This window comes from Urtica dioica, chromosome 1, assembly GCF_054948205.1.
Source record: "Urtica dioica subsp. dioica isolate 48M chromosome 1, U.dioica_male_clone48M_v1_H2, whole genome shotgun sequence".
NCBI classification, from domain to species: Eukaryota; Viridiplantae; Streptophyta; class Magnoliopsida; order Rosales; family Urticaceae; genus Urtica; species Urtica dioica.
In genome coordinates, this window is record NC_142756.1 from 57043546 (window position 1) to 57070272 (window position 26727).

General features: G+C 42.3%; 1 protein-coding gene across 4 annotated transcripts; it reads right to left on the reverse strand.

Moving 5' to 3' along the window:
* Positions 1-1474: 1474 nt before the first annotated feature.
* SWEETIE (HEAT repeat-containing protein) lies at positions 1475-20125 on the reverse strand. Of its 4 annotated transcripts, XM_089616264.1 has the most exons (49): positions 19980-20125; positions 19650-19868; positions 19249-19456; positions 18990-19096; positions 17887-18123; positions 17679-17768; positions 17331-17418; positions 16466-16530; positions 15989-16093; positions 15452-15541; positions 15256-15336; positions 15061-15129; positions 14666-14791; positions 13775-13878; positions 13072-13204; positions 12868-12974; positions 12625-12735; positions 12349-12516; positions 12108-12194; positions 11861-11954; positions 11181-11249; positions 10988-11110; positions 10818-10886; positions 10545-10649; positions 10311-10399; positions 9997-10153; positions 9467-9616; positions 9256-9305; positions 8994-9093; positions 8849-8905; positions 8700-8767; positions 8024-8117; positions 7429-7646; positions 7161-7305; positions 7005-7073; positions 6626-6682; positions 6353-6439; positions 6147-6275; positions 5778-5981; positions 5191-5652; positions 4774-4839; positions 4321-4418; positions 4122-4218; positions 3880-4015; positions 3099-3406; positions 2885-3019; positions 2629-2793; positions 2417-2542; positions 1475-2187 (listed from the first exon to the last, which is right to left on the reverse strand). In XM_089616264.1, exons 2-49 carry the CDS (start codon positions 19812-19814, stop codon positions 1669-1671), a joined length of 6387 nt encoding a protein of 2128 aa, XP_089472390.1. In that variant the 5' UTR covers positions 19815-19868; positions 19980-20125; the 3' UTR covers positions 1475-1668. The 4 variants fall into 4 exon arrangements, 1 of the variants encoding a protein (XP_089472390.1); XR_016299288.1 differs by lacking the exons at positions 1475-2187; positions 2417-2542; positions 2629-2793; positions 2885-3019; positions 3099-3406 and having other exon boundaries at positions 4122-4247; XR_016299290.1 differs by lacking the exons at positions 1475-2187; positions 2417-2542; positions 2629-2793; positions 2885-3019; positions 3099-3406 and having other exon boundaries at positions 3902-4015; positions 5298-5652.
* Between the last annotated feature and the right edge of the window lie 6602 nt (positions 20126-26727).

Here is a 26727-nt window from a genome sequence, read left to right on the forward strand (position 1 = left end):
TCAAATAATAATGACACAATTTGTTAACATGCGACGCTAAAACATTCCTTAATTCACTATGAAAGACCTGCCAATTCACTGTGAAATATAAACGATTATTCAGTATTACAGTCAATTGCATGTAAATACCACGGGTGACTCAAATTGCAAATTTCAGCAAACCAGGCTCACCAACCAACCTGGACTTTGTTTGGTCAATAATGCTCTTTTTTATAGTTCTCTAAAGCTTTATAAAACTATAGAACTCTTTTTATGAGCCAGCTTTTCTACAAAGGCGAAGGTATAGAACTCTTCATCCGCCGTCGCCGTAAGGTGAAGACAGATCATCTTCTGGTCGAACTATTAAAAATCCAACTGCGTACGGCACATGCACATCATTTAATATTACTGTCTCTAAATCAGCAACTATGAATGAATGCATTTTATCATTAGAAGGTATGATAGCTGTGAGACGTTATGCTCATTACTAAACTTGTTGGTTCATATTAAATAAGCGAATTACTACAACAGAATAACTAAATACATAAAAAATTAGTAGCTATGCTCTATTATGACTAATATTAATTGTAACAACTGAATCAAATAAATAGAAATCAAAAGCTCCGTTCAAAGGAAAGAATAAGGTAAACAAAAACAACATGATGGAGAGAGAGCCGTGATTTCACGAAATCACAACACTAACACATTCTCGAGGCATTTATATATACGTCTTCATTCCCATCCAAATTTATTATATCGCTTTGGCATTAGAGTTGTATGTTCATGATATAAACAAAGCAAAAACCATGATAATGAAAACAACAAAAAATACTATCTTTTACAGACTAATCGTCATAACGTTCCAACCCCACGAATTCATTCAAATTGGGGAACAAAGAAGAAGATGAAGAATGCTCCTTGGATATTCAGTGGATGACCCAAAAGCTTTTGGTCGACCAAGTCCTTGACAAACTTCACAGACGAATGAATGGCGATTTAAAGCCAAATCAGGAACAAAGTCCCTGACCACTAAATCTCTGGGGCGGGACTCTGGCGGCGGAGGCTACAGAGGTGACGGTGGTGGCTACGGCGGAGCCGGCTGATCGTTGGTCGTAGCCATCTCGGTGATCACGACGTCCGTCTCTGTCCGTATAGCCGTCCGTCGCCGGAGTTGTTTTCCCATAGCAGTGTCCCAAGGTGGAACCCTAGGTGAAAATTCTCCGACGACAAAACTGAGATCCTCTCGCTCGCGAGTAGAGAGACGATCAAGCAACGGTTAGCGTGGGTGGTGCGGTGTAGTGCCAGAGGTTTTCGTCGGTGATTGATTGATGAGTTTTTTAGTTTTGGGTTTTAAAGGAGAGTCCGAAAGTGAAGGAAAGAAAATGGAGGGAAAAAATATATTTTTACAGAGGTTACTAATAAAAAATTAAAAATGTCCAAATTAGTTGTGTTTTGGTGGAAAAAGTGTTTTCAAACACTAATAAATTGGTTAATGTCTCTTAAATTTTTGCTTATACATGATATAAATATAAAATAGAATAAGTAAAACAAAATTTAGCTCCACGATTTACAACAAAAATATGTCCTACGTAACACAAGAACACTATTTTTACGTGAGCTGCAAAAAAGAAAAGAAAAAAAAAAAAAAATCAGTCTTAAAAGACTCTTTGAGTTTATTCCATTATATCCTCACTCTTCATCATCAGCTTCTTTCGGAGCTACTTCTTGACCAGAAGTAATTGGTTCTAATTGGGCCAACTCGCTTTCATGGTCTAACCTCTCATTTTGAATTGAGTTCACGTCAGTCGATATTTCCGGAACGCCAGAGATCGCTTTCCCTTCATCATCGTTGGAAACATTTTCACTGATCTCTGTTGTGACCTCTGGGGGCCGAGAATCTGCTTCCTCATCCTCCTCGACAGGGACAGTAGTTTCTTCTTCGGAATCACTTTCTTTCTTAGAATTAGTCGCACCGGCTGGGAAGGACTGGAAAGCATCCCAATCATCATCATCATCATCATCATCACCACCATCAACTTCTTCTCTCTCTGCCATGTCATCCTTGTTAGGAAGCGGTATTTGGGCCGGTGGTTTCGACATCTCTCTAGTTTCTACTGTTGGAAGTGGTAAGCGTATCCCTAGGGACGGGAGTGTGGATTTTTCATGCACTACGCTTTGATCTTGTGAAATGGAAGCACGGATGACTCCCTATAAATAAATAAATAAAAAGTTGCATAAATAGTAGAGATTAGTAAGGGGAAATTACACTCGCGATTTCAAAGTTACGACCAACTAGTCGGAGTCAGGACATAGAAATTGAATAGCTTAAACCTCAACAAGGTCCTGTTAGAGTATTGTAATGGGTCAAAATTCCGATTGAATGATGGGCTATATATATATATATATATATATAAGAAAATGGAGAATGAATACACACCTGAAGTTGCTGCCGGTGAGTTACAGGCATAGCCAATAACACGTCCTTGAAATATATTGCCCAGGAAGGAAGCTGTGCAACATGAGATACAAGTCTCGTAGCTGTGTTTCTTAGATCATTGAACTCCTGCCATTGAAAAAAAGAAGAAAACTCAACCAAGGACCAGAGAGGTGAGTCTGGAATGTTCTTGTGAAAATTAATCACTATGGTACCTTAGAATGGCCATCAACTGGACCCATGATGATCAGGACCGTGGCTTCCAAGAATAGATTCACAAAGCCTCTATGAAGTTCAGCGTCTTTTGATACTGTATGAAGAAGCACTAAAAACCTCAAGCACTCACCCGCAACAAGTGCTGATTCTTGAGTTATAGGGTTCTGTTATCAAGAGAAGTGAAAGAAATAAAACATTTTGACATAATCATGGTTCCCATGAAGATATTCAAAAAGCACGGTAGGAGAAAGAAACCTTCATTATCTTCTCAATCATCAAAAAGATGTCTCTGATAAATTCACCAGCAAAGAACAGTAGAAAAGCATTATATTCCGCCTTTGTGCCCTTCTGAATCATGCCCTTTAATACCTGCAATCCAATAGCCTGAACCTGCAGGAATGAATCTTAATTTTTTAGAAGTTATATCAACTGTGAACATAGTTATACACAATGGAAATCATAGGCTTACCCGTATATTTGAGTCGGTAAGAGTACTTTGGATACAAACGACGCAATTTTTTATCGTGGCAAGGTATATGGTGTCGTCATCACTGTGCTCTCCAAGACATTCTGTTTCATAAACCAACTTGGCAAATAATATAGTTTGCTCAAGTGAACAGGCAAGCTTTGCCTGCCATAATGCACGTTGATCAGATTTGCGCTCCATTAGATGAATTCTTTCTGTGCTATCTTTTGTCAAATTGGCAAGCGAATTGAGACAAGATCCCAGTATCATTCTTATTTGAGGAACACCTTCATCACTAAATTTATATTTATCTGCACAAGAAAACTCGGTTAGTCTAACCAGAGAGACAAAATTGACATCTTATAACGCAAGCATTTTAATACTTGAGCATATATGCAATAATTCCATCAAGTTCTAATATTTGTGCCACAACTATATCATTGTATGGTATCACATACGAGAGTTTATTTAGAAATGGATACAAAAACAAAAACACATGAACACAACTGACGGCAATCTGAACAAAAAAAAAAACTTAAAAAAACCACTAACGACAGTAATCAGCAAAAGAATTATACTTTTAATCACTCGCTGCTCTAGTGCACACCATATGATATATGGACGAAATTAATAACACCCAGAGGCTGAACACGAAAAAACATGTCCGAGCTCAAACTAAGTAATTTCTGACAAAGTACAAAGGCACCACAAAGGGAAAAACACACAATTCAAATGGAAGCTTATTACAGGAAAGAATTGGTAACTCGTAGTCATAAATGCTCACCAATGAATTTCTTGATTAAGAAGCTGCTGCACTGAAAAAAACCAATCACTTTGGACAAACATAAGTCTGTTGAGGCTTCTTTCACGCACTTGTAACCAATTAAAAGAAATGCCAATGCAGCTGAAGTCAATTGGTTCTGCAAATTGATTTACAAAAAGATGGACTGTTAAATAGAAATTCCTTGCGAATACAAAAAAATTGCTGAACTGAAAACAAAGCATCTAGGGTGACAAACATCTCACCTTTGGCTCATATAATTTCACTAGTATTTCTGCGGTAGCAAATAAAGCAGAAATTGAATCTTCTCTGTCTAAGTAATCCGGCGATACGACATCAGTACTGGAAAAGGGATATATAAACATGTGATACTGCATTAACATTGTAGATTCTTAATCATATAGGGAGCTTAAAACATAATGTATAAGTATTAAGAACATGTACCTCTTAAACATTTTAAATAGATAAGCCGTACATAGCTCCATGGCCAAATAAGAAAAAAGTTCAGTTTCAAAAAAACTTTGGGGGCAGTTCTGCACAACCTGTTAAAAGAACTTGTATGAGCTATGGCCTCAAATTGACAATACATATATTTAAATAGGCAAGATGTAGGATGTAATTTTAAAACAATTGAACTACGAACCTAATTATTAAACCAACTCTGATAAACCAATTATTCAAAAATAATTAAACTTTGTCATGCCAATGTTTTCAAAACCCCTACAACCTAAGTAATGTACGAATTTCTTACACACTTTCAAAAGCTAAAGACCACTGGAAACTCGATAGAGGTAAGGCATAAAGCTTTCAATCTATCCCTTCCAACTCTTGGCATAAGAAGACATCCATATTGCACAGATCAAACCATTTACTTTAGAGAAGGTATCCAATGCTTACCTGTGATATCACACACACTGATAGACTGTCCCATGAATGATCCGTGTGCATCGAATATGAAAAAACCTGAACCAGTTTGACCAATACAAATTACGTACGCGATTAGCTGTAGATCTTTATCCGGGTTTCTTCCAGGACTTTTGAGATAAGGAATATAATTATACAGTTTATAATATATATATATATATATATATATATATATATATATATAAGCATTTAGAAGTTAGAAACAAATGATCTAAAGAATGACTCTGACTAGGCAGGTAATAGTTTGACCTTCATACATGGTCATTTTAGGCACAAGAAAAATCAATCCAAAGTAATAAAATCCTTTGTTGGAAAAAATCGATCCAATTTACATTTTGCACCCATTATATCTCCAAAGAAAAACCAAGATCAATAGAGGTGAATTCTCACCCAAAGTAATTCTCTGCATATATCCACGGTAAGAAAACCTGCACTTGCAAATCTTTTCGTCGAGAGAAATTGAAATACTGGTAAAACAATCTCATATAAGTTTATACCTGGAGAACTCAACTCTTCAAAAGTTGACTCTCCCTCGTAGCCAACTTTTGAACAAGCCCATGGGAGTTTCAGCTTACTAGAAGTTGGATGCTTTCCCCGGAATAAAACAAGCAAAGAAAACCCCCAAATAAATCGATACGTTTTGGAATCTAGTTCCACCATGCTATGTCCAGACAACAAACCATCTTCTGATACATTCCCAGCAGTGTCCTTGGAATCGCTATTCTGATGAGGATTTACGGGAACTGAATCCAGCACAAGTGCTTGCAAAATTATAGGCCATGTTTCTTCTAAACATGTCTGAAGTTTTGATGACACCAGAGGCGACTGAATTCCAGTAAGAAAGGAATTCCACTGGACATACAAGGGTTAGCATTAATTATGTTGGATAAGTTTCTTCATAGCTAAAGAAGTAGAAGAGAAACAGCTGAGCAAAAAAAAATAGAAGAAAATAAAACAGAACTCAAGCACGTAGCTACCTTTTTCCTGTGATGCACATTCAGTAAGACATAACTGTAGTCGCACAAAATGCCTACCCAGTAGTTTCCAAGAGTGCTTGAACTCTTTGAAAATAGTGGTAACAGCGCTAGGTATTCCTCTGGAGACCCACTATGGCACCTCCTCAGAAATGTGTACGTATAACATTTAAGAGATGCATGTGCAGCTAAAAGTCTTATCTTGATCTGTTAATCAAGTAAGAAAAATTAGAGAACATCTAATCTGGACGTAATTCACATTTTAAAAGGCAAGTGGCTTTATTTTCTTCTGAATAGCCCCAGATAGGCTGACTACGGAATATGATTAGCTATTGCTCCCTCGAGTATAAACAATGCGTTGATGAAAAATACCTTGCAAGAGACCCATTCAGCAAATGAGGGATAGTAAAGGTCCCCAAACTCATCCAGTGGACGTGAAATCAATGAAAAAATGCGCTTAATTGCAACTTGGTCACCCTTGATGATTCCATTTGTTAGTATCTGAAAGTTTCAAATGCCATTTATGTATATTCATAATCATATATATTATTGGAAAGGAAATATATATGTCTTCAAACCTTGGTAGCCAACTGCAAGCCTGACTCCAGTAAGATAGGGCCTGATGAAGAATCTAATGCAGTTCGGACTGCAGATACTAGTTGGGCCTGAAATTAAGCAAGTAGTTCGTGACTGACAAAAATTGATGAAACACGGCTGGCAATTTTTACATAACACTTCACACAATCACTCTTTCGGACCCTAAAAATAACTGCACAAATGATTTCTATAAAAGCAATAAAGGTCTCATATATTTCTAAAAGGAAAAAATAAATATAAGGCAAGATATATACCTGATATTGTTCTAGTAAAAGCTTCTCTGGAAGCTCGGGGTCAGGCGTCCTTTCAAACTGTCAACATCAGCACAAGATGCTTATTTTTTTTATAATAAAAACTGGGAGAGAAAACGAGCATGAAAAAATATTCAAAAAATAAAAATAAAAATGAGCATGAAAAGCATAAAATTTCCTTATATTCGAAATTCTCAACAAGCAGTATTTTAGAATGCAACCTTAAGAGTCAACCTCATCACTAGTATTATAGTACTTCTCTACAATAATGGAATTTATTCTCTATTTTTTAATGACAATTTTTCCTTTCTCTATGCAAGCACTAAATGAGTACATCAGAACTCTGTCGCTGAGAAAAAAAAAAGTAACCTGGTAAATATACCTTGTCAAGAATGGTACTTAGAAGTCTCACGCCAACTGGCTGCATGCTCTCAAATTGGATGGTGCTTATCTATGAAAACATATTGGGGAGGGGAGTGTGAATTCTAATTTGAAGCCAAATTTTAAATTAAACAAACGACACTAAGCACCTTTGTACCTGATAAGCAAGTGATATTAATTCTTGTATATGCCTGACTAGCCAGTCACCAGAAGCCTGTCCATTAATGGTTTGTTTCCTTGCTAAAGAGAGATCAAAATGAGCAGGATTCGCCCCAACAGCTACGGGAAGATGACTCAGACACCTAACAAATATTCAAAAGGTTGATGTGTCACTGATACAACACAATATATGAACAAGTAAAAAGGAATGAATAAAGTTTGATGCATAAGAAAATACAAGTGGAAACATAATCAACATCACATACTCAGCAGCAAACACTCTGGTCTTGTATCTAAGCTGTTTATCTCTGTTCGGTTCATGGGAAGCTTCAGATGGGTTGTCATGAACATGCATACCTCTGGAGCTAGAGACCATGTTTTCATCATCATGTCCATAAGCTGCATCACCATCTTGACCATTTGAAAGATCATTACCTGCACCATATTTTTCTCCAACACCTCTCCTTGTCAAAGTCGCAAGAACCTGGTGAAGATTTCAACACGCATACCGTTACGACATAAATTACTACAATTTCGTCCACATTTTTTATATTAATTTTTTTTAGAAGAAACTAAATAAAAAATAAGAAAGCTTCTACTATGAAGCAAGATACAAGCTACAGGGCGCTAAAAGAAATTGGTTCAAAGATATCTTTGAATATCATAAGCAAAAAAAAATACATTTCAAAAAAAAAAAAACAAAAAAAAACCAGCATATTTTATCAAGAATAAACTCTGCTGGCTTAAATTACATATTAGCTCCCTAATTTACACGTCTGGCTCCCTAAGAATAAACCAAAGTTTAGGAAGTTAATAGATGGCTCCATATGAATATATGTGGAGAGGGAAAGAATTGTTTACCACACTACGACAAATCGATATCCAATGAGATGGGCAGGACGGGCAAGATGCATAAAGCAAGCGCATAATTGTGGCACGCACTAGTTCTCCAATACTATACAACACAAGGAATGTAACCCAAAGCATTAGTTGCTCCTTATGATGTGCACGTGCATGTTTGCTCATATTAATATTTTCATAAATCAAACCCAGAGATGCAATTCAGTTTTAATCTTTAGTACAGAATAAGGTGAATAAACGTCAAATATGCCATGCTGATAAATCTGCCGCGGTAAATGCTCAGCTAGACAAGTAGATGAAACTAGCTAACTAGGGCTAATCAAAATTTGCTCTTCCCCTTGGCATTTTGCAAAGCAATATGAAAGAATTATTGACCACTTTTTAAAGAGAGACTTCTATAACTCAAACCCACAATCTCTCTAGTGTAAGTTGAGGTACCTACCACTTAGCTAACCACTCTTACCAAGGAACTAGTATCTATACAGATGGAAGTCCTGGAAAGTGAAAATCAATTCCAATTTTCAGATTACTTTGGAATTTTGTCGTAAGATGAAAACTCATATTTTTGTTTATGATTGTGCCATCCAAAACTGGAGACCGATAGGAACTTTTTTAGCGTTGTCAATAAGTAGAAACAGAATAAAACTAACATAAGCAAAAAGATTCCTCAACATACTCAGAATTAGTCTCTTCATCAAGCATATGAAACAGCTCATCTTCGATTTGCTCATCAACAATGGAAACCTGAGAGAAAAAAAAAATTATCATCCTTAACAAATCATCCCGAAATGAGGCTGTCTACAGGAGTAAGAAACCAAGGCGTACAGGATCCTTTTCGATGAGATGTCGTAAAGTAGAAACAGCGAGATGTCTTAAAGTCGGCTGCAAAAGAAATAAGGGAGAAGGAGGCACCATTATAAAATAAAGTGGAAACATATAGGAACCTATCCTATGACCCATGTAAATCAACCTGTCTTGATGAAAGTGTGGGAAGCAGAGTTTGCACATGGGAGTGAACAGACACAGCTTGCGGAGCAAAAAGAACAAGCTGCTGGGTAAATCGGACATTCCTGCGAGGCAGTGTAGCATAGATATAAGCACTCAAACAGATAAAAGATAAATAGCAACACTTAAAATATGCTCTTCCAAATCAAACATCTTCAATAGACATTAATGTTTAAAGCAGATGGGTGTTGAAGAGAATGCAAGGAAAAAGTAATATGCGAACATACTCGAGCAATGTCGCTGTTTCTTGCCCAGAACTTATCTCTGCAATAACAGACTGCATAAAAAAGTTGAATGCATGAGGCCAATTATCAAGAAAACAGAAAACAACTTCCAGTTATTCGAGATTGATTATTCTGTCAATCTAGCAAAATCAGACAACTAACAAATATATGTACGTACTCTCACAAGATACATAAAATCTATGCTAATATGTACCTTACAGCGTGAAAAGAAAATACTTCCTGGGGCAAGTTCTGGACCAAGAACAGCAACAATAGCATTTATCAGGCGGCCAACTCCTTGTTGAAGAACAACCCATCCATTGTCTTCGGACAAGAGAATGTCCAATGCAAGTCCAAGAGTTGCCTGCAAAAAGTATAAACAAAAGATATTTGTTACGTTTTTAGTTATCTAGGTTATTAATTAGAGATATTAGGGGTTTTAAATTATGGAGTTAAGGTTTATGGTTTTGGGCTCGGCACATTAAGCTGTAATCCTTGGTCTATTTAATAGACCCTAAGTAAATGAGAAAAGTCGCCAATAACCAATCACCAAAAGTTTAGACTCTCTCAAAGGAGGGGAGACTAAGATTGGTGAAAGATTGGCAAAGCTACCGTTTCGAGATCAAATCCCGGGTCGTAACAATATTTCACACTGATGAAATGCCAAGGCAGCATTGACGGTCATGAGAAACTGGAAAAAAAAAAAAAAAAAAAAAAAAAAAAAAAAAACAGAATGCGAATTACCTGGACATGAGAAACAAAGGACAAACCAGCAGCTTCGACTGTCAAAAGAAGTCCGTGCAAAGACCAGATCTGTAAACCGGGTAGAGAACTCTTAGCTAACATTGAGATTGAGCTCACAGTTGCCGGCACAAGAGTAGATAATGCCATGCCTCCTGCACTGCAAACTAAACATGTCAGATTATATGCTAAAGAATCAAGAATAATGAAAACACCATACACACACTCACAACAGAACCTTGCTACACAATAGGCACCATTGATGCATTTAGAACACGAAGGACCGAAAAAAAATGAGGAAATATAAAATTACTCACCTGCGATGAATACAACCGAGGGAAAGGGCTACTGATCCTGAATAGTTTGAGTCTGTGGGTCCACTTAAGTCACCAAGAAGCACTCTGGACTGTATATCATAAAACATAGCGAGTGAATGTCTACATAATTGAGTAGTTTTTGGGTTTAAGAGGAAGAGCGCGTGAAAACACGTCATTCTCCCAACTAAATATCAAAACAAGGAGAAAATTCCACGAGAAGGATGTATAACTGACCATTTTTGCTGTAAAGACATCATTTCCAAGGCGAGCTAAAAGACCAAGACCTTCTGAGGAAGCTCTACGCTGCGAAGCACATATATCTCCCTCTCCCAGAATACTCTGCCAAACGCAGAGTCAGCACATTTTTTTTTAAAAGAAACATTGGAACTTTATTAACACATCACGGCGAAGCCGGAGAAGAGTACAGAGAGAAAGGTCAGAACATATTTGTTCAAGTCGAAAAATTCTTAAATGATGAAAAATTTCTCGGAAGTGCAGATTTGGCACCTGAAATATGGCTTGTGCAGAGTTTAGTATATCCTCTCGTAGTGGTTGGGGCCTTAAAAGAAGCAAAGCCTGACGAGACAAAAACAAAAAAATCAAAATAAAAAAGCATAAACTGTTAGTCGATGCTAAACATCAAATGTCCACTTCTAATTTATTCTAAAAGTAAGCACCTTAAATCCAGCAAGTAACCCCACACATATATTTGTGACGCTGGCTGAATGCCATAGCTGCTTTTTTCCAGCCTTTAGACATTGCTCTACTACTCCAAGAAGTGACAACATACCACTGCTATCCTGGAAATTCGAGATCTATTTAGAACGAGAACTTCAGAAATGGTCGCAAATAGTTCACCGCATACTCTACCTGAGAAGCAAACATGAGCGCAAAGCATTGCAGCATCTGGTTGACCAAGGTCTTGTTGATTGGCTCAGGCTTCATGTTCAAATTCACCTCTCAGCTTATGAAGATAAATAAGTTGAAAACTAAAACACTTAAACATTGAATCTATAGAATAAGATCGGTATATTAGTGGATAACAGTCATTATCCAACCATAAGTAAAAAAGAGCAGGGGAGGTGCTAACTTCCCCAACAAATAGAGATAACTATTACCACCTTCGGCATTTTTTTTACTACCTTGAAACTTTGAAGTTTTTTTTTTTTTTTTTTTGTGATAACTGTGGTGTCCAGGTAAGACCCGACTAAAATCCTCGAGGCCCTGGTATTATCGACTGGGAGACAACCTCAGTGGCCCCAATTGTTGCATCCAAGGGGAATCGAACCGGGGACTGACAAGGTCCTAAAGAATCGCCCTTACCACTAGGACCAACCCCTTGGAGTTAAATTTAAACTAGTTTTATCTTCCATGCAACCTGAGTTCTAATGAGCCTAGTTCCAAACACAAAATCCTTATGGACAGATACGCAATAACGGTAGGGTGGGAAATTAGGAAATGCATACAAAAATAATACATCATGTTTTGATGAATGCATAATGGTAAAGTCAACCTTTTTGAGCAGGGGGTATTTAAACCAGCAATAATACCTGAGGAAAGCTTGACACTTCATTTTCCCAAACACATGGCATAAGGCCATCCTTCCCACCTTGAAAAGCACGAAGTTCATCTTCGAACCAATCCCTGCAGAAAAAAGAAGACTTGGATCTCATATGAAACCGAATGGAGACTTATTTGCTATGGGCATCAACTTCATGATGCAACACTGTCAAAAGTCCCGAAACATTGACACGTGCGGTTATTAGAAACACACACTAGTTTTAAATGAGTAGAGACCTTCCAGGAACCCATGGACCCAACCACGCGTCTCTTTTATCTAACAGTGACCTCAAGCATGAGCTCTCCTGGTATCCAGCAGGATCCCTGTTATGTTAAACCAGGAAGGAAAAATGGAACAACCATCATTTTCACTCCTATGTGCTATGATCAGCCTAGAGCACTGGAAAATAAAATGAGTCCATATCATCTTCAAATTACAGCAGAGTGATATGTCCCTTAAAGATGCAACCAACATCACCTGAATGGTGCCGTGCATAATTGTATGATTTGGGCATGATCGTTCTCATATACCATCGGATTGGGAAGAGACTGATATGCTACTAGTGTTCTGATGATAAATATGTCAATTTCAGGCTTTATATTCCGTTGGTCCCTCGCCACTATTGCTGATACATAGGATAATGCCCTGTTTCACAACATGCAATAATCACTATAAATTAGTTGTCTGCAAAATATGTACAAGCAACGTTGTATATAATGAAAATCGTAATGATGCCAGAACAAAAAGACATACCTACTCAGATATACAAGCACAGGCTGAAGTAATATCCCATTGTCGAGTGAACTAGGAGAAACAAAGCATTTCAAAAACGACGTAAGGGCATCAACTGCCGCGGACCATATGCTACAAGAAGCAAGATAGCAATAAACCAGATTAGTAAATCCTTCCATATGCATTTCCACACATATGTTTGGATATATATATTTCATAAACATTATAAATAATAAAAGAAAGAAACACTGAATGGGGACAAACCGAATCCTTGATGCCAAATCTCCAGTTTGTTTGATTTCATGTTCAGGGTTTCCACTAAACCAGTCAGCCCACAGAGAAAGAATGTCAAAAACTTGGTCCTCCATTTCCTGCATGGTCCATGTGGAGCTTATAGGTAGGCATGGATGCAATTCTTTTCCTAAAGGGTGTATGATCACGCAAGATCAAACGGAAACAACTGTTTACCTCTTTTGGCATGGAAGCGAGAAGAGATGATAAAAGGTACCATCCAGCCTCTTGTTCAACTGCGGCAGCAACAGGGTTGCGACTAGATTCTGTCAGCATTTTCTTTGAAACCTCAAGAACTGTTCTGGGAAATCTGAGACACCAGCACAAGTGATTTGAATAATAATTAGTACCATTTACAAAATCTAAGATACTTCATGATGGTCAGAATTAAATGAGTACAAGATTCAGCTTAAATCCGAGATACTCCTTGCTCTCGCTGCAGCAGACGAATTTTTTTTATGAGACAGTCCTGGAGTTGATTTGTTAATTTGGTGTTTTATTTTTTTATTTTGAATTGATGAATAGATAAGGCATCGGGGTTACATAAATATCCTACGTTCAAGTTAATGAATTATTCAACTCATATCTGCCAAAATCCGTTGTTTCAACGCAGAGCAATGATAAAGACTACATATACAGTTTAACCAAGAAACTGGATAAAGACCTTCAATAAATTAACCGGTAGATGTCGTGGGTAAAATTGTTACACAAACCTAATTAGTTATCAGAGTATGTACAATCTCGTATCATAAGTTATTTAGTGAACTAAAACATATCTTCACGAAATCTCATGGCATCATCCAAGATGACAGGTTATTTATACAAGCCTATCCACGATACTAGGAAGAATATCAGGAAAGAAAAAAATTCAAATAATCACCTAGCTGGATAACCAAGAGGTAACTTTGGGGAGATCGACACAAAGGCTGCTAACACGGTAGCTTGGCCGTGCAAAGAATTCAAATCAGATTGCAAATTACTCCCCTACAAAGAAAATAAAGGAACTACTGCAGTTAGTTATAAGTTCCCTACATGTTATGGCTAAGATAAGATGGTAACAGGAAAAATTTGGTCATGCATATTCATTCACATTATAGAATGAATTTAAAGTAGAAACGAAGATTGTGGTTAACAGAGAAAGCGGAAAAGAGTGAAGAAGTAATAATAGATCTTCCCTACATGTTATGGCTAAGGTAAGATGGTAACAGGAAAATTTGGTCCAGCATACTCATTTACAATATGGAATGAATTTAAAGTAGAAACAAAAATCTTTTCCTCTTGTAATGAGTTCAAGTCCTTAGCGGACTTGGCTAGGGATCGGTCTAGTGTTCTGTAATTCCCGTTTTTCAGGGTCTTTTGTTTCTTGTTTTCGGCTTCTTTGTACTCTTTGTATTCTTCTCCGGCCTCGCCGTGATGTGTTAATAAAGTTCCGATGTTTCTTTTAAAAGAAAATAAAAAAATACAAGGTCTTGCATTTTTTTTTTTTGGTAAAGAAACAGAGAGTAATAGTGGCAGAAGCCAAGGACAAAAAGGTGAAGAAAAAAAAACAAGACCAGGAAAGAGCAAGGGAATCCCAGACAGCGGACTGCACGCCAGCCCAAACTGAAAAGAACCCCAAAACTCAGACCTCAAACTAAAGCAGCAGCCCAATCCCTAGTTAGAACAGATAAAGAGAAATCCCTAAACTCATTACAGAGGCAACATAGTAACATATAAACATTATAACAAAAAGCCATCACAAAATCAGGTCTAGGTTGCACAACAAATTTACCTTCACAAAGGGAAGATTCTCTCTTAAAGCGTTTAACATGGTCACGACATAAGAAACTAAGCCCCCAACACAGGTGGGATCAACCTCTGCCAGCGTACGCAATGTTAATGCTGCCTCAATTCTCACCTGACAAAGTTTTAACTCAACATTCATCAACCAAATCTTAGCATAAAAACCATGAAGATTATATATATATATATATATATATATATATATATATATATATGTATATATATATATATATATTGACGACAATCATTTCCTTGTGCGTCGTCCTGGACTAAGATTATCCCTCGGTGATTCCCCAATTAATTTAATAGAAGAGCAAGTGAAATAAATGTAAAAAAATAAATAAAGGGGGAGCAACAATGCAAAATGGTAGATCGAGAGCTTACATGTTGTGAAGAATGAGATACTGCTGCAACAACTGTATCATCAAGTATCTCCTTGAATTCGGATGGAACCTGATAATTGCTCATGTAAAACACCTCTTTATTTTTTATTTTTTTTTTAGAATGAACTGATATATTATAAAAGAACTCAATATCATCACCATGCAGATGGAGACACAGGCACAAGCAATTTTTTACCTCTCCCAGTGTTTTCAGGGTATATGACAAGGTTCGTAAGGCTGCAACTTTTATGAAAGGATTGGCATCATCCAATTGCAGCTGCAAGTTTCATTCGAAGGTTAAAAAGTAAAAGCGCCATGGAACTTGGAGCAGCTATCAGACATTGAGATTTTGGAAACACAGGCCATACTATAAATTTCAAAACTGAAATTACCTGTTTTCCAAGAAACACTAAAAACTCCCGCTGAGCAGGCTCTGTCATCTGATCAGTCACGCCAACACGAAGTATATAGAGAACGCATGCCTAAACAAATAAGGATTGATTAGTCATTTATTGATACAAGGAGAATATCACCAATATGCTCAATCAATGTATAACGTTAGCATTCAACAGAATCAAGATATACACACGCCAATTATGTATCACTGAAATCCACAAAGTGAATATTTATGTAGGAAAAGTTATTTTACCAGTAAACAAGCCAACGATAATCCATTGATTAAAAAAAACACTGTAATAACATAAGCTGGCACTGACTAACAATTTTTAACAGCCTTACCCTCTCCCGTTTCATGTTATTGAATAAAGATCTATTAGGCTATGCTATATAACTTGATAAATAATAGGACTAACCAGTTCATCCATAACTCCTTTAAATTTTGATGAAACTATAATTCAAGATGATGATGGTAATTATAGCCCTATGATGATTTAAAAAAAAATGTAAAAGAAAGTGACTTGTCGAAATACCAGAGCATGAGAGTCAGCAGAACCATCAGCACGCAGCATGTCAATGACTTGCAAAGCAAAAGTCTCGAGTTCACTATCTGATTGTAAATACTTTAGACGAATAACCTACAACATATATTTCAAGGAAAATTTGTGAAGCGTTAATAAAAAAACCCATAAAAGAAATGCACAACAAGAGATCAAACTTCCAACTCAACCCAGTATCAACTTTTATTACAGCTTCACAAATTGCAGCAAGATAGCTAAATGAACGGCAAAAACAAAAACAAAAACAAAACAAACAAACAAACAAACAAAGGCTCAAGCGAGCAGCTATAATATGAAAACCTCAGTAAATGAAGTTTCAACATAAATCAGAAACGAGACAAAGAACTGCTACTGCTTAAATTTATGCGATAACTGCTTATGATGTTCTTCACTACAGCCATTGGGTAAAGATAATTGCGCCCTTGGACAAAGGACTAGTGTGGCAATTACCTGCAAAAAGAATACCCAAGACAAGGTAATTCCAACCCGCAAGTCCTTTGACCTAGATCCGTTTGCTGCATATTAAAAAAATTGTTCAAACAGTTCAGATATTTATACATATTTAGGTATGTACCAATCATGTGAAATATGTACATATTTACACGCAAGTGTAAACCTCATACACACATTTCATAGTTTGCAAGCTAAGCATGTCATCAAAAATTAAATGCCCATGAGTTGGCAATTACATTTGAGCCCCTTTAAAGAGTTGTAACTGGATAAAGTGACCTATTTCTACAAACACTTGATGTAAAAGGCAATTGACTAACAGAATTACTTAGTTATTGCTTAGGTTGAATTATTTCCATGTTTCGGTAACATCGTATTTAGATATTATAAGGATTAGGTTAAGTCCAGTTTTATTATTATGTGTTATGTTATAAGGATTAGATATTATTATGCAGTTTTATAGCTTTGTGGCTTTTTTCTTCCTGCTCTGAGTTTAAGTCTTTTTCTTTGGCCGATTTGGCAAGGGATTGGCCCAGTGCTCTGTAATTTTTCGTTCTTTTCGGGTTTCTGTTTTCAGTTTTTGAACTCCTTGTATCGGTTCTCGGCTATGCCGTTTTAAAGTAATAATAAAGTCCCGTTGTTTCTTTTAAAAAAAATTATTATGTGTTATGTTTCTAGTAAAAATAGGATTATGTTAACCCTGATTCAATGGGATCAAATAAAATCCCTTAGTCTGTGGGTTATTCGTGATTATGTTGATCTACTTTTTGCAGCTAGGTTATTATTTAAGCAACATGTGGTTATGCACTAACATCAGTGCATTGTATTCCGTAAATTTTCATAACTACATCAGGTTGGAAATTACCTTTGGTGAAAGGCAAAGTTAAATACCTCTGCAAACCACCTTCTATCTTCTTCGCTGGAATATGAGAACCCTTTCCCTTCGGTCGAACCTAAGAGTGATACATATTTTAATCTTGAAATTGTAGGGAGAATTACGAGAAACCAATGGTCTTCAAAAAGTTAATGCCCAAGCATGCATCCAAATTTAGCAACACTCATTAAGAAAAATATCACACCTAAATGACTGTCCACCGACGGAACATATTTGTTTATACAAATAAGTTCGACATCCAAATTTCATTAAATTACAAAGACGTTATTAAAATGAAGAAAGAAGTACAAATGACAAAAACAGAGCTATATATAACACCTGAGCATCTGGATTCATTCCAAGAGCAAGCAAGGAAGCCAACGCTTCAGCAAATGCATCCCGAACAGATGAAACCGGATCATCAAGGGCCTGGTACAAGCAACAGTACGAAAAACAAAACAAAAATAAATATAAACATAAACAACCAATGAAAAGAAAAAGTATGACCATAACATGGCAGGTGACAAACGTTAAAGAAGGAACCTACTTTCACGCAATAGGAGGCTGAATTCTCAAGATCTCCCACTCCCAAACCCGGTCCTCCAACAGTGGCAAACGCCTTTAAACATCTCGCAGCAGCTATTCTTACTAGAAATGACTTATCCCCAACTGCGAATCGCATGATGAGACGAAAGGATTCAGTATAAGCCTGAGAAGCAGCTGTGCCACCAGAACCTTCAAGAGCATTCTGAAGCAAGTGAAGAGCCTCTTGTCTCACAGATTCCTGAGTGTGAAAAAAATGTGATTAGAATAATGGCCCATGGAAAAGAGAGAGGCCCGAGAGCATTAATGCTAAATGGCAATTAGAACCCATATATTAAAAAAAAAAACCTAAAAATGTGACAAAGGATGACAGCTTGGTGCTAAGCACCTCCAACTCGAAACGGGGAGATGGGTTTAAGTCAGATAAAGTTTCTTACAAAGAGAAATGTGATATTCTGAATTCTAGAGCGAAAAAGCTAGCAAGGTTCTGCAGATCCAGACTATAAAGAATCCCTTTTTGTTGGGAGGTTAAAATGCCCAGAAGAAAAGCCATTCCGGCTCAATGACAATCATGATTTACCCAATGCTTTAGAGTTTATAGAAGCCCCATCTAAAACTTGATTCACATTTTCTCCCCAAGTCTCTGGCAGATTTACAAGAGATTGGGCAAGCGCCATATGATAGCCGAAAAGAAAGAAGTTCCTTCCTTTTGTTTAGCGACTCATCCCGGTTACCAGGGGCGGGAGCTTTTGTCCCCTTAGAGTTTTTGTGTATAAAGACCTACATGGTCTCTTTTGGTTGTTGTCTCTTTGAGACACACTCTAGATTAGCTATTGTATCTAAGTTTCACCTTTCCTCTATGTAAAGGCCTATAAGGCTAGCTTTTGGTAGTGGTTTCGTTTTATGGTGTGGCTCAGCCCGGGTTCACGTGCTCGATTGGCGTTGGATCCGTGGAGCTAGCTATAAACGTCCCTTCTTTTGTGTAAAGTGGCTTTCGCCCATTCATATATATATAATGAAGTTACCGTTTCAAAAAAAAATTTCTCCCCAAGTAAAAAAAAAGGAAGTTATCGTTTAAGACAGAAATTTGATTAATGAGCATACTACCTCATTGAATTTGATAAGTTTCATTGCAATGCTAGTTGTTTCTAGTAAACCCGATGTAATTCTTCTCCCAAAATGTCGATAGAGTTCTCCTAAGCATTGTGCAGCACCTGCACAATTGATTCAATGACATAGCGCACAAACAAATCAACGAAAAAAAAAAAAGTGGTTCTCTGCCTGTAAGGCAATATATAACATAAATCAATGTTTTAGAAAGGCGGAAGAGAATAAGCATTGGTATCATATTCAAATAGCAACCAACCAGCGACTTTCTGAGGCTCGCTTCTCTTCCCATCAGACAGAAACCCTTGGAGTGTGCTTGCTCTCGAGTATATCGAAATGGCATCTCCCTTGGATATAATTCTAGCCATTGCCATGGATGCCAAATGCCTGACAGGCCTACGAGCCCCGAGAGTGAGCAAGGAATACAGTGCATCCTCGCACTTCCTTTGCCACAACAAGATAGATTCCTAGAAAAAGCATTAATCAGAAACATTAGGTCACACTTCTATACGGAATCTGAACTTCATTCGGTCCAATAAAGTCTTAAGTAATGGTTTCTAAGTGACAACTATCTCTCGATCGAAACGAGAAAGAAGTATTGGATATTTTCGAAGGAGATGAAATAAACATGAGAACAGAGTGTGAAAGGATGGGAGAGACCTTGGGCTCTTCGTCAATGGCGGCGATGAGATCGGATAGGAGATCGAAGCAGAGAAGAGGCTCCGGCGATTGCTGTACAGCGGAGGCGACGATGGATTCCAACTGCGCCACAAGAACGCCGAACCTCGACAACGGAACGTTATCTCTCACGTAATTCCGCGCCATTAGAGCTCGTCTTTATGAATCAACGATGCCGAGAATAAGAAACAGCTCATCCAACTGTATGAAACTCCAATGTTTAGGGATCCAAAATACTAAAAAATTAAAAATACAAAGGAATTGAATTTTTCACAGCAAGCTAGTAGCGAAGTAACGGCAAGAGTGTCGTACAGCACATTCGGTGGGACACGTGGACGAGACCACCTCGGCTGACTGAGTCAGATAAACGCCGTCCTCTTTGCCTTCTCGGCGAGATTCTACGAAGGTTAGTATTTTTGGCTCTCAAAATGTAGGCTCTTTTTGTAACCGGAAAATAGAAATGGAAATCCCTCATAAGTTGAAAAAAAAAATATTGATAGGAAATGCTAAAAAAAAAATGTATAACTAAAACGAGGATTTCATTTTCCTTCGAAAATCAAATGGAAAATGTGAATCTCTCTAAATTTGTCTATGAGGAGATCACATTTGTGTGTCTCGTCTAGAGACCGAGCAAGAAAAGCTCAATAAAAGGGTTTATTTGAAAAAAAAAAAAATTTCGAGAGGCTAATTAAAAAAATTCATTTAAAAAAAAATGGGTCAAAACTGTAAATTTTTTAGGATAAAAAATGTAAAACTTTTTAAAAATTGGCAGAAAATGTAAATAAAAAAATTAGAGGGACTAATTAAAAAAAATCATGGTAAAAATGAAAAAAAAAAAATTTAAATGGATCAAAAGTGTAAATTTTTTAGGGTAAAAAATGTAAAAAATTTTAAAAATTGGCAAAAAAATGTAAATAAAAAAATTTGGGGGGGTTGGAGCCCTCCCTGAACCTGAGTTATCTCCGTCCTTGGTCTCATCGTTACTTTCCCGTCAATTTTCTCTCATATTTTCCATGACTTTCAAACACAATTAAAATTTTGACTTTTTCTATTATTTTTTCTCACATTTTTATTTTCTTTATTATTTTCACTTTCTCCCTTATTTTACGGATTCCAAATGAAGCCATGGGTTACCTCGAGAAGGTGAGAGGCGCCTGTGTTTATAGGCGACCAAGAGGTCATTGGTGGGCCCCCTTGGCCGAAGATAACACGGGTTGGCGTCATTGGCGTGTCCCTTGGCCGAGGATGATGTAGGTCGGCAGAGGATAACATAGGCTCGGCAGAGGATAACATAGGCTGGGCAGAGGATAGCATAGGATGGCGTCATTGGTGGGCCCCCTTGGCCGAGGATAGCCTTGTGAGGCCGAGGTCGAGCTCGCGAGGCCGAGGTCGAGCTCGCGAGGCCGAGGTCGAGCTCGTGAGGCCGAGGTCGAGCTCGTGCGGCCGAGTGGAGGTCGAGCTCGCCTGGAGGTCGAGCTCGCTTGGAGGTCGTTCGTGAGGCCGAGGTCGCTCGTGAGGCCGAGGTCGAGCTCGCCTGGAGGTCGAGCTCGGGTGGCCGAGTGGAGGTCAAGCTCGACTGGAGGTCGAGCTCGCCTGGAGGTTGTTCGTGAGGCCGAGGTCGCTCGTGAGGCCGAGGTCGAGCTCGTGAGGCCGAGGTCGAGCTCGGGCGGCCGAGTGGAGGTCGAGCTCGGGCGGCCGAGTGGAGGTCGAGCTCGAGAGGCCGGGACTTGGCCGGCCGGGGCGTGTTGTTACCGAACTGGCGGATAATACAGTGTTTTCACGTGGTTCACCGAACCGTGACGTCTATTGACATCTTTACCCCTGTCGGTCGTCGACGGGCCGACAACATTAGCCCCCCGAGTTTCTGGTCGAGCGTAGGCCGAGTGGAAACTCAAGAATCACGTCGACATGCAGACTTCAGACAACCACTCTCGGGTTTATGAGTACATCGTGGAGCGGCTTCGGCGCATTGCGAGGGGCGACTTTAATGCGTCGCGAGGGACGGCTTTTGTGCGTCGTTGAGACGGCTTTAGTGCGTCGTTAAGACGGCTTTATTGCGTCGCGAGGGACGGCCTTTGCGCGTGGCTTATTTTTTCGACCTACCTGTGAAGGCGCGATCGATTTGCACGACTTGGGCCCCGGGGGGCCTTGGTGTCATATCTGTGTGATTGGGTTTTTCGCGGGCGCTGGCTAGATCAGGTACGCCCGGTGGACGCAAGCCTTTGAAACCCATTTGTAACTCGCTACCTAACGGCGCACGAGCTGGGCGGCGAGCGTGGTGCCACATTCGTGTGGCGAGGTTTCCCGTGGACGCTGGCTAGACCAGATACGCCCGGCGGACGCAAGCCTTTGAAACCCATTCGTAACTCGCTGCCTATCGGCGCACGAGCCGGGCGGCGAGCGCGGTGCCGCATTCGGGACTCGACTCGAGGACTCATGTAGAGTCTGCACGAGGAGACATGTGGCGAGGTTTCCCGTGGACGCTGGCTAGACCAGATACGCCCGGCGGACGCAAGCCTTTGAAACCCATTTGTAACTTGCTGCCTATCGGCGCACCAGCTGGGCGGGGAGCGCGGCCCCGCATTCCGGACTCGACTCGAGGACTCATGTAGAGTCTGCACGAGGAGACATGTGGTGAGGTATCCCATGGACGCTGGCTAGACCAGATACGTCCGGCGGACGCAAACCTTTGAAACCCATTTGTAACTCGCTGCCTATCGGCACACGAGCTGGGCGGCGAGCGTGGTGCCGCATTCGGGACTCGACTCGAGGACTCATGTAGAGTCTGTACGAGGAGACATGTGGCGAGGTTTCCCGTGGACGCTGGCTAGACCAGATACGTCCGGCAGACGCAAACCTTTGAAACCAATTTGTAACTCGCTGCCTATCAGCGCACGAGCTGGGCGGCGAGCGCGGTGTCGGGACTCAACTCGAGGACTCATGTAGAGCCTGCACGAGGAGTTACGTGAAGGGTCGGGATGAGGAGTATCGGTCGACTCGTGGACTTGGACCCAACTTGAGGAATGAGCTCGTCTCGAGGAGCGAGCTCGACTCGAGGATCGAACGAGACTTGAGGAGCGAGCTCGACTCGAGGAGATGCGTGGAGAGTCGGCACGAGATATCAGCCGACTCGCGGATTCGGAGATCGACTCGAGGAGCGAACTGGACTCGAGGAGCGAGCTCGACTCGAGGAGTTATGTGAAGAGTCGGCACGAGGAGTATTAGTCGACTCGCGGACTCGGAGCTTGACACGAGGAGCGAGCTCGACTCGAGGAGCGAACTGGACTTGAGGAGCGAGCTCGGCTTGAGGGGCGAGCTAGACTCGAGGAGCGAGCTCGACTCGAGGATCGAACTGGACTTGAGGAGCGAGCTCGACTCGAGGAGTTGCGTGAAGTCGGCACGAGGAGTATCAGTCGACTCGCGGACTCGGAGCTTGACTCGAGGAGCGAACTGGACTCGAGGAGCGAGCTCGACTCGAGGTGCGAACTGGACTCGAGGAGCGAGCTCGACTCGAGGAGCGAACTGTACTCGAGGAGCGAGATCGACTCGAGGAGTTGTGTGAAGAGTCGGCACGAGGAGTATTAGTCGACTCGCGGACTCGGAGCTCGACACGAGGAGCGAGCTCGACTCGAGGAGCGAACAACACTCGAGTAGCGAGCTCGACTCGAGGGGCGAACTGGACTAGAGGAGCGAGCTCGACTCGAGGTGCGAACTGGACTCGAGGAGCGAGCTCGACTCGAGGGGCGAGCTCGACTTGAGGAGCGAGCTCAACTCGAGGATCGAACTGGACTTGAGGAGCGAGCTCGACTCGAGGAATTGCGTGAAGTCGGCACGAGGAGTATCAGTCAACTAGCGAACTCGGAGCTCGACACGAGGAGCGAGCTCGACTCGAGGAGCGAACTGGACTCGAGGAGCGAGCTCGACTCGAGGGGCGAGCTCGACTCGAGGAGCGAGCTCGACTCGAGGTGCGAACTGGACTCGAGGAGCGACCTCGACTCGAGGAACGAACTGGACTCGAGGAGCGAGCTCGACTCGAGGGGCGAACTGAACTCGAGGAGCAAGCACGACTCGAGGTGCGAACTGGACTCGAGGAGCGAGCTCGACTCGAGGAGTTGTGTGAAGAGTCGGCACGAGGAGTATTAGTCGACTCGCGGACTCGGAGCTCGACACGAGGAGCGAGCTTGACTCGAGGAGCGAACTGGATTCGAGGAGCGAGCTCGACTCGAGGGGCGAACTGGACTTGAGGAGCGAGCTCGACTCGAGGTGCGACCTGGACTCGAGGAGCGAGCTCGACTCGAGGAGTTGTGTGAAGAGTCGGCACGAGGAGTATTAGTCGACTCGTGGACTCTGAGCTCGACACGAGGAGCGAGCTCGACTCGAGGAGCGAACTGGACTCGAGGAGCGAACTTGACTCGAGGAGTTGTGTGAAGAGTCGGAACGAGTAACAGTCGACTTGCGGACTCGGAGCTCGACTCGAGGAGCGAACTGGACTCGAGGAGCGAGCTCGACTCGAGGAATTGCGTGAAGTCTGCACGAGGAGTATCAGTCGACTCGCGGGCTCGGAGCTCGACTCGGAGAGCGAACTGGACTCGAGGAGCGACCTGGACTCGAGGAGCGAACTGGACCCGAGGAGCGAGCTCAACTCGAGGAGCGAACTGGACTCGAGGAGTGAGCTCGACTAAAGGAGTTGTGTGAAGAGTCGGCACGAGGAGTATTAGTCGACTCGCGGACTCGGAGCTCGACACGAGGAGCGAGCTCGACTCGAGGAGCGAACTGGACTCGAGGAGCGAGCTCGACTCGAGGGGCGAACTGGACTCGAGGAGTTGTGTGAAGAGTCTGCACGAGGAGTATAAGTCGACTCGCGGACTCGGAGCTCGACACGAGGAGCGAGCTCGACTCGAGGAGCGAACTGGACTCGAGGAGCGAGCTCGACTCGAGGAGTGAACTGGACTCGAGGAGCGAGCTCGACTCGAGGTGCGAACTGGACTCGAGGAGCGAGCTCGACTCGAGGAGTTGTGTGAAGAATCGGAACGAGGAGTATTAGTCGACCCGCGGACTAGGAGCTCGACTCGAGGACCGAACTGGACTTGAGGAGCGAGCTCGACCCGAGGAGCGAACTGGACTCGAGGAGCGAGCTGGTCTCGACGAGCGAGCTCGACTCGAGGGCCTAACTGGACTCGAGGAGGGAGCTCGACTCGAGGAATTGCGTGAAGTCGGCACGAGCAGTATCAGTTGACTCGCGGACTCGGAGCTCGACTCGAGGAGGGAACTCGACTCGAGGAGCGAATTAGACTCGAGGAGGGAGCTCGACTCGAGGGGCGAACTGGACTCGAGGAGCGAGCTCGACTCGAGGTGCGAACTGGACTCGAGGAGCGAGCTCGACTCGAGGAGTTGTGTGGAGTCGGAACGAGGAGTATTAGTCGACTCGCGGACTCGGAGCTCGACTCGAGGAGCGAGCTCGACCCGAGGAGCGAACTGGACTCGAGGAGCGAGCTCGGTTCGAGGTGCTACTGGATTCAAGGAACGAGCTCGACCCGCGGTGCGAACTGGACTCGAGGAGCGAGCTCGACCCGAGGAGTTACGTGAAGAGTCGGTACGAGAAGTAACAGCCGACTCACGGACTCGGAGCTCGACTCGAGGAGCGAACTGGACTCGAGGAGCGATCTCGACTCGAGGAGCGAACTGGACTCGATGAGCGAGCTCGACTCAAGGAGTTATGTGAAGAGTCGGCACGAGGAGCATTAATCGACTCGTGGACTGGGAGCTCGAAACGAGGAGCGAGCTCGACTCGAGGAGCGAACTGGACTCGAGGAGCGAGCTCGACTCGAGGAGTGAACTGGACTCGAGGAGCAAGCTCGACTCGACGAGTGAACTGGACTCGAGGAGCGAGCTCGACTCGAGGTGCGAACTGGACTCGACGAGCGAGCTCGACTCGAGGAGCGAGCTCGAGTCGAGGAGCGAACTGGACTCGAGGAGCGAGCTCGACTCGAGGAATTGCGTGAAGTCGGGACGAGGAGTATTAGTCGACTCGCGGACTCGGTGCTCGACTCGAGGACTGAACTGGACTCGAGGAGCGAGCTCGACCCTAAGAGCGAATTGGACTCGAGGAGTGAGCTTGACCCGAGGAGTTACGTGAAGAGTCGGTACGAGGAGTAATAGTCGACTCGCGGACTCGGAGCTCGACTCGAGGAGCGAACTGGACTCGAGGAGCAAACTGGACTCGAGGAGTGAGCTCGACTCGAGGTTCGAACAGGACTCCAGGAGCGAGCTCGACTCGAGGAGCGAACTGGACTCGAGGAGCGAGCTCGACTCGAGGAGTTGTGTGAAGTGTCGGCACGAGGAGCATTAGTTGACTCGCGGACTGGGAGCTCGACACGAGGAGCGAGCTCGACTCGAGGAGCGAACTGGACTCGAGGAGCGAGCTCGACTCGAGGAGTGAACTAGACTCGAGGACCGAACTGGATTCGAGGAGCGAGTTCGACTCGAGGTGCGAACTGGACTCGAGGAGCGAGCTCGACTCGAGGATCGAACCGGACTCGAGGAAAGAGCTCGACCCGAGGAGCGAACTGGACTCGAGGAGCGGGGCTCGACTCGAGGAGTTGTGTGAAGAGTCGGAACGAGGAGAATTAGTCGACTCGCGGACTCGGAGCTCGACACGAGGAGCGAACTGGACTCGAGGAGCGAGCTCGACCCGAGGAGTTACGTGAAGAGTCGGTACGAGGAGTAACAGCCGACTCGCGGACTCGGAGCTCGACTCGAGGAGCGAACTGGACTCGAGGAGCGAGCTCGACTCGAGTAGCGAACTGGACTCGAGGAGCGAGCTCGACTCGAGGAGCGAACTGGACTCGAGGAGCGAGCTCGACTCGAGGAGTTGCGTGAAGAGTCGGCACGAGTATTAGTCGACTCGCGGATTCGGAGCTCGACACGAGGAGCGAGCTCGACTCGAGGAGCGAACTGGACTCGAGGAGGGAGCTCGACTCGAGGTACTACTGGACTCGACGAGCGAGCTCGACCCGAGGTGCGAACTGGACTCGAGGAGCGAGCTCGACTCGAGGAGCGA

What these genes read in the sequence shown, in the direction of transcription:
- SWEETIE (XM_089616264.1), bottom strand. Translation starts at nt 19,814, where the DNA reads ATGGCGCGGAATTACGTGAGAGATAACGTTCCGTTGTCGAGGTTCGGC. An exon ending in ATGTGCATCACAGGAAAAAG is followed by an intron (nt 5,653 to 5,777) that starts GTAGCTACGTGC and finishes TTGTATGTCCAG; the next exon opens with TGGAATTCCTTTCTTACTGG. An exon ending in CTATTTAAAATGTTTAAGAG is followed by an intron (nt 4,219 to 4,320) that starts GTACATGTTCTT and finishes TCCCTTTTCCAG; the next exon opens with TACTGATGTCGTATCGCCGG.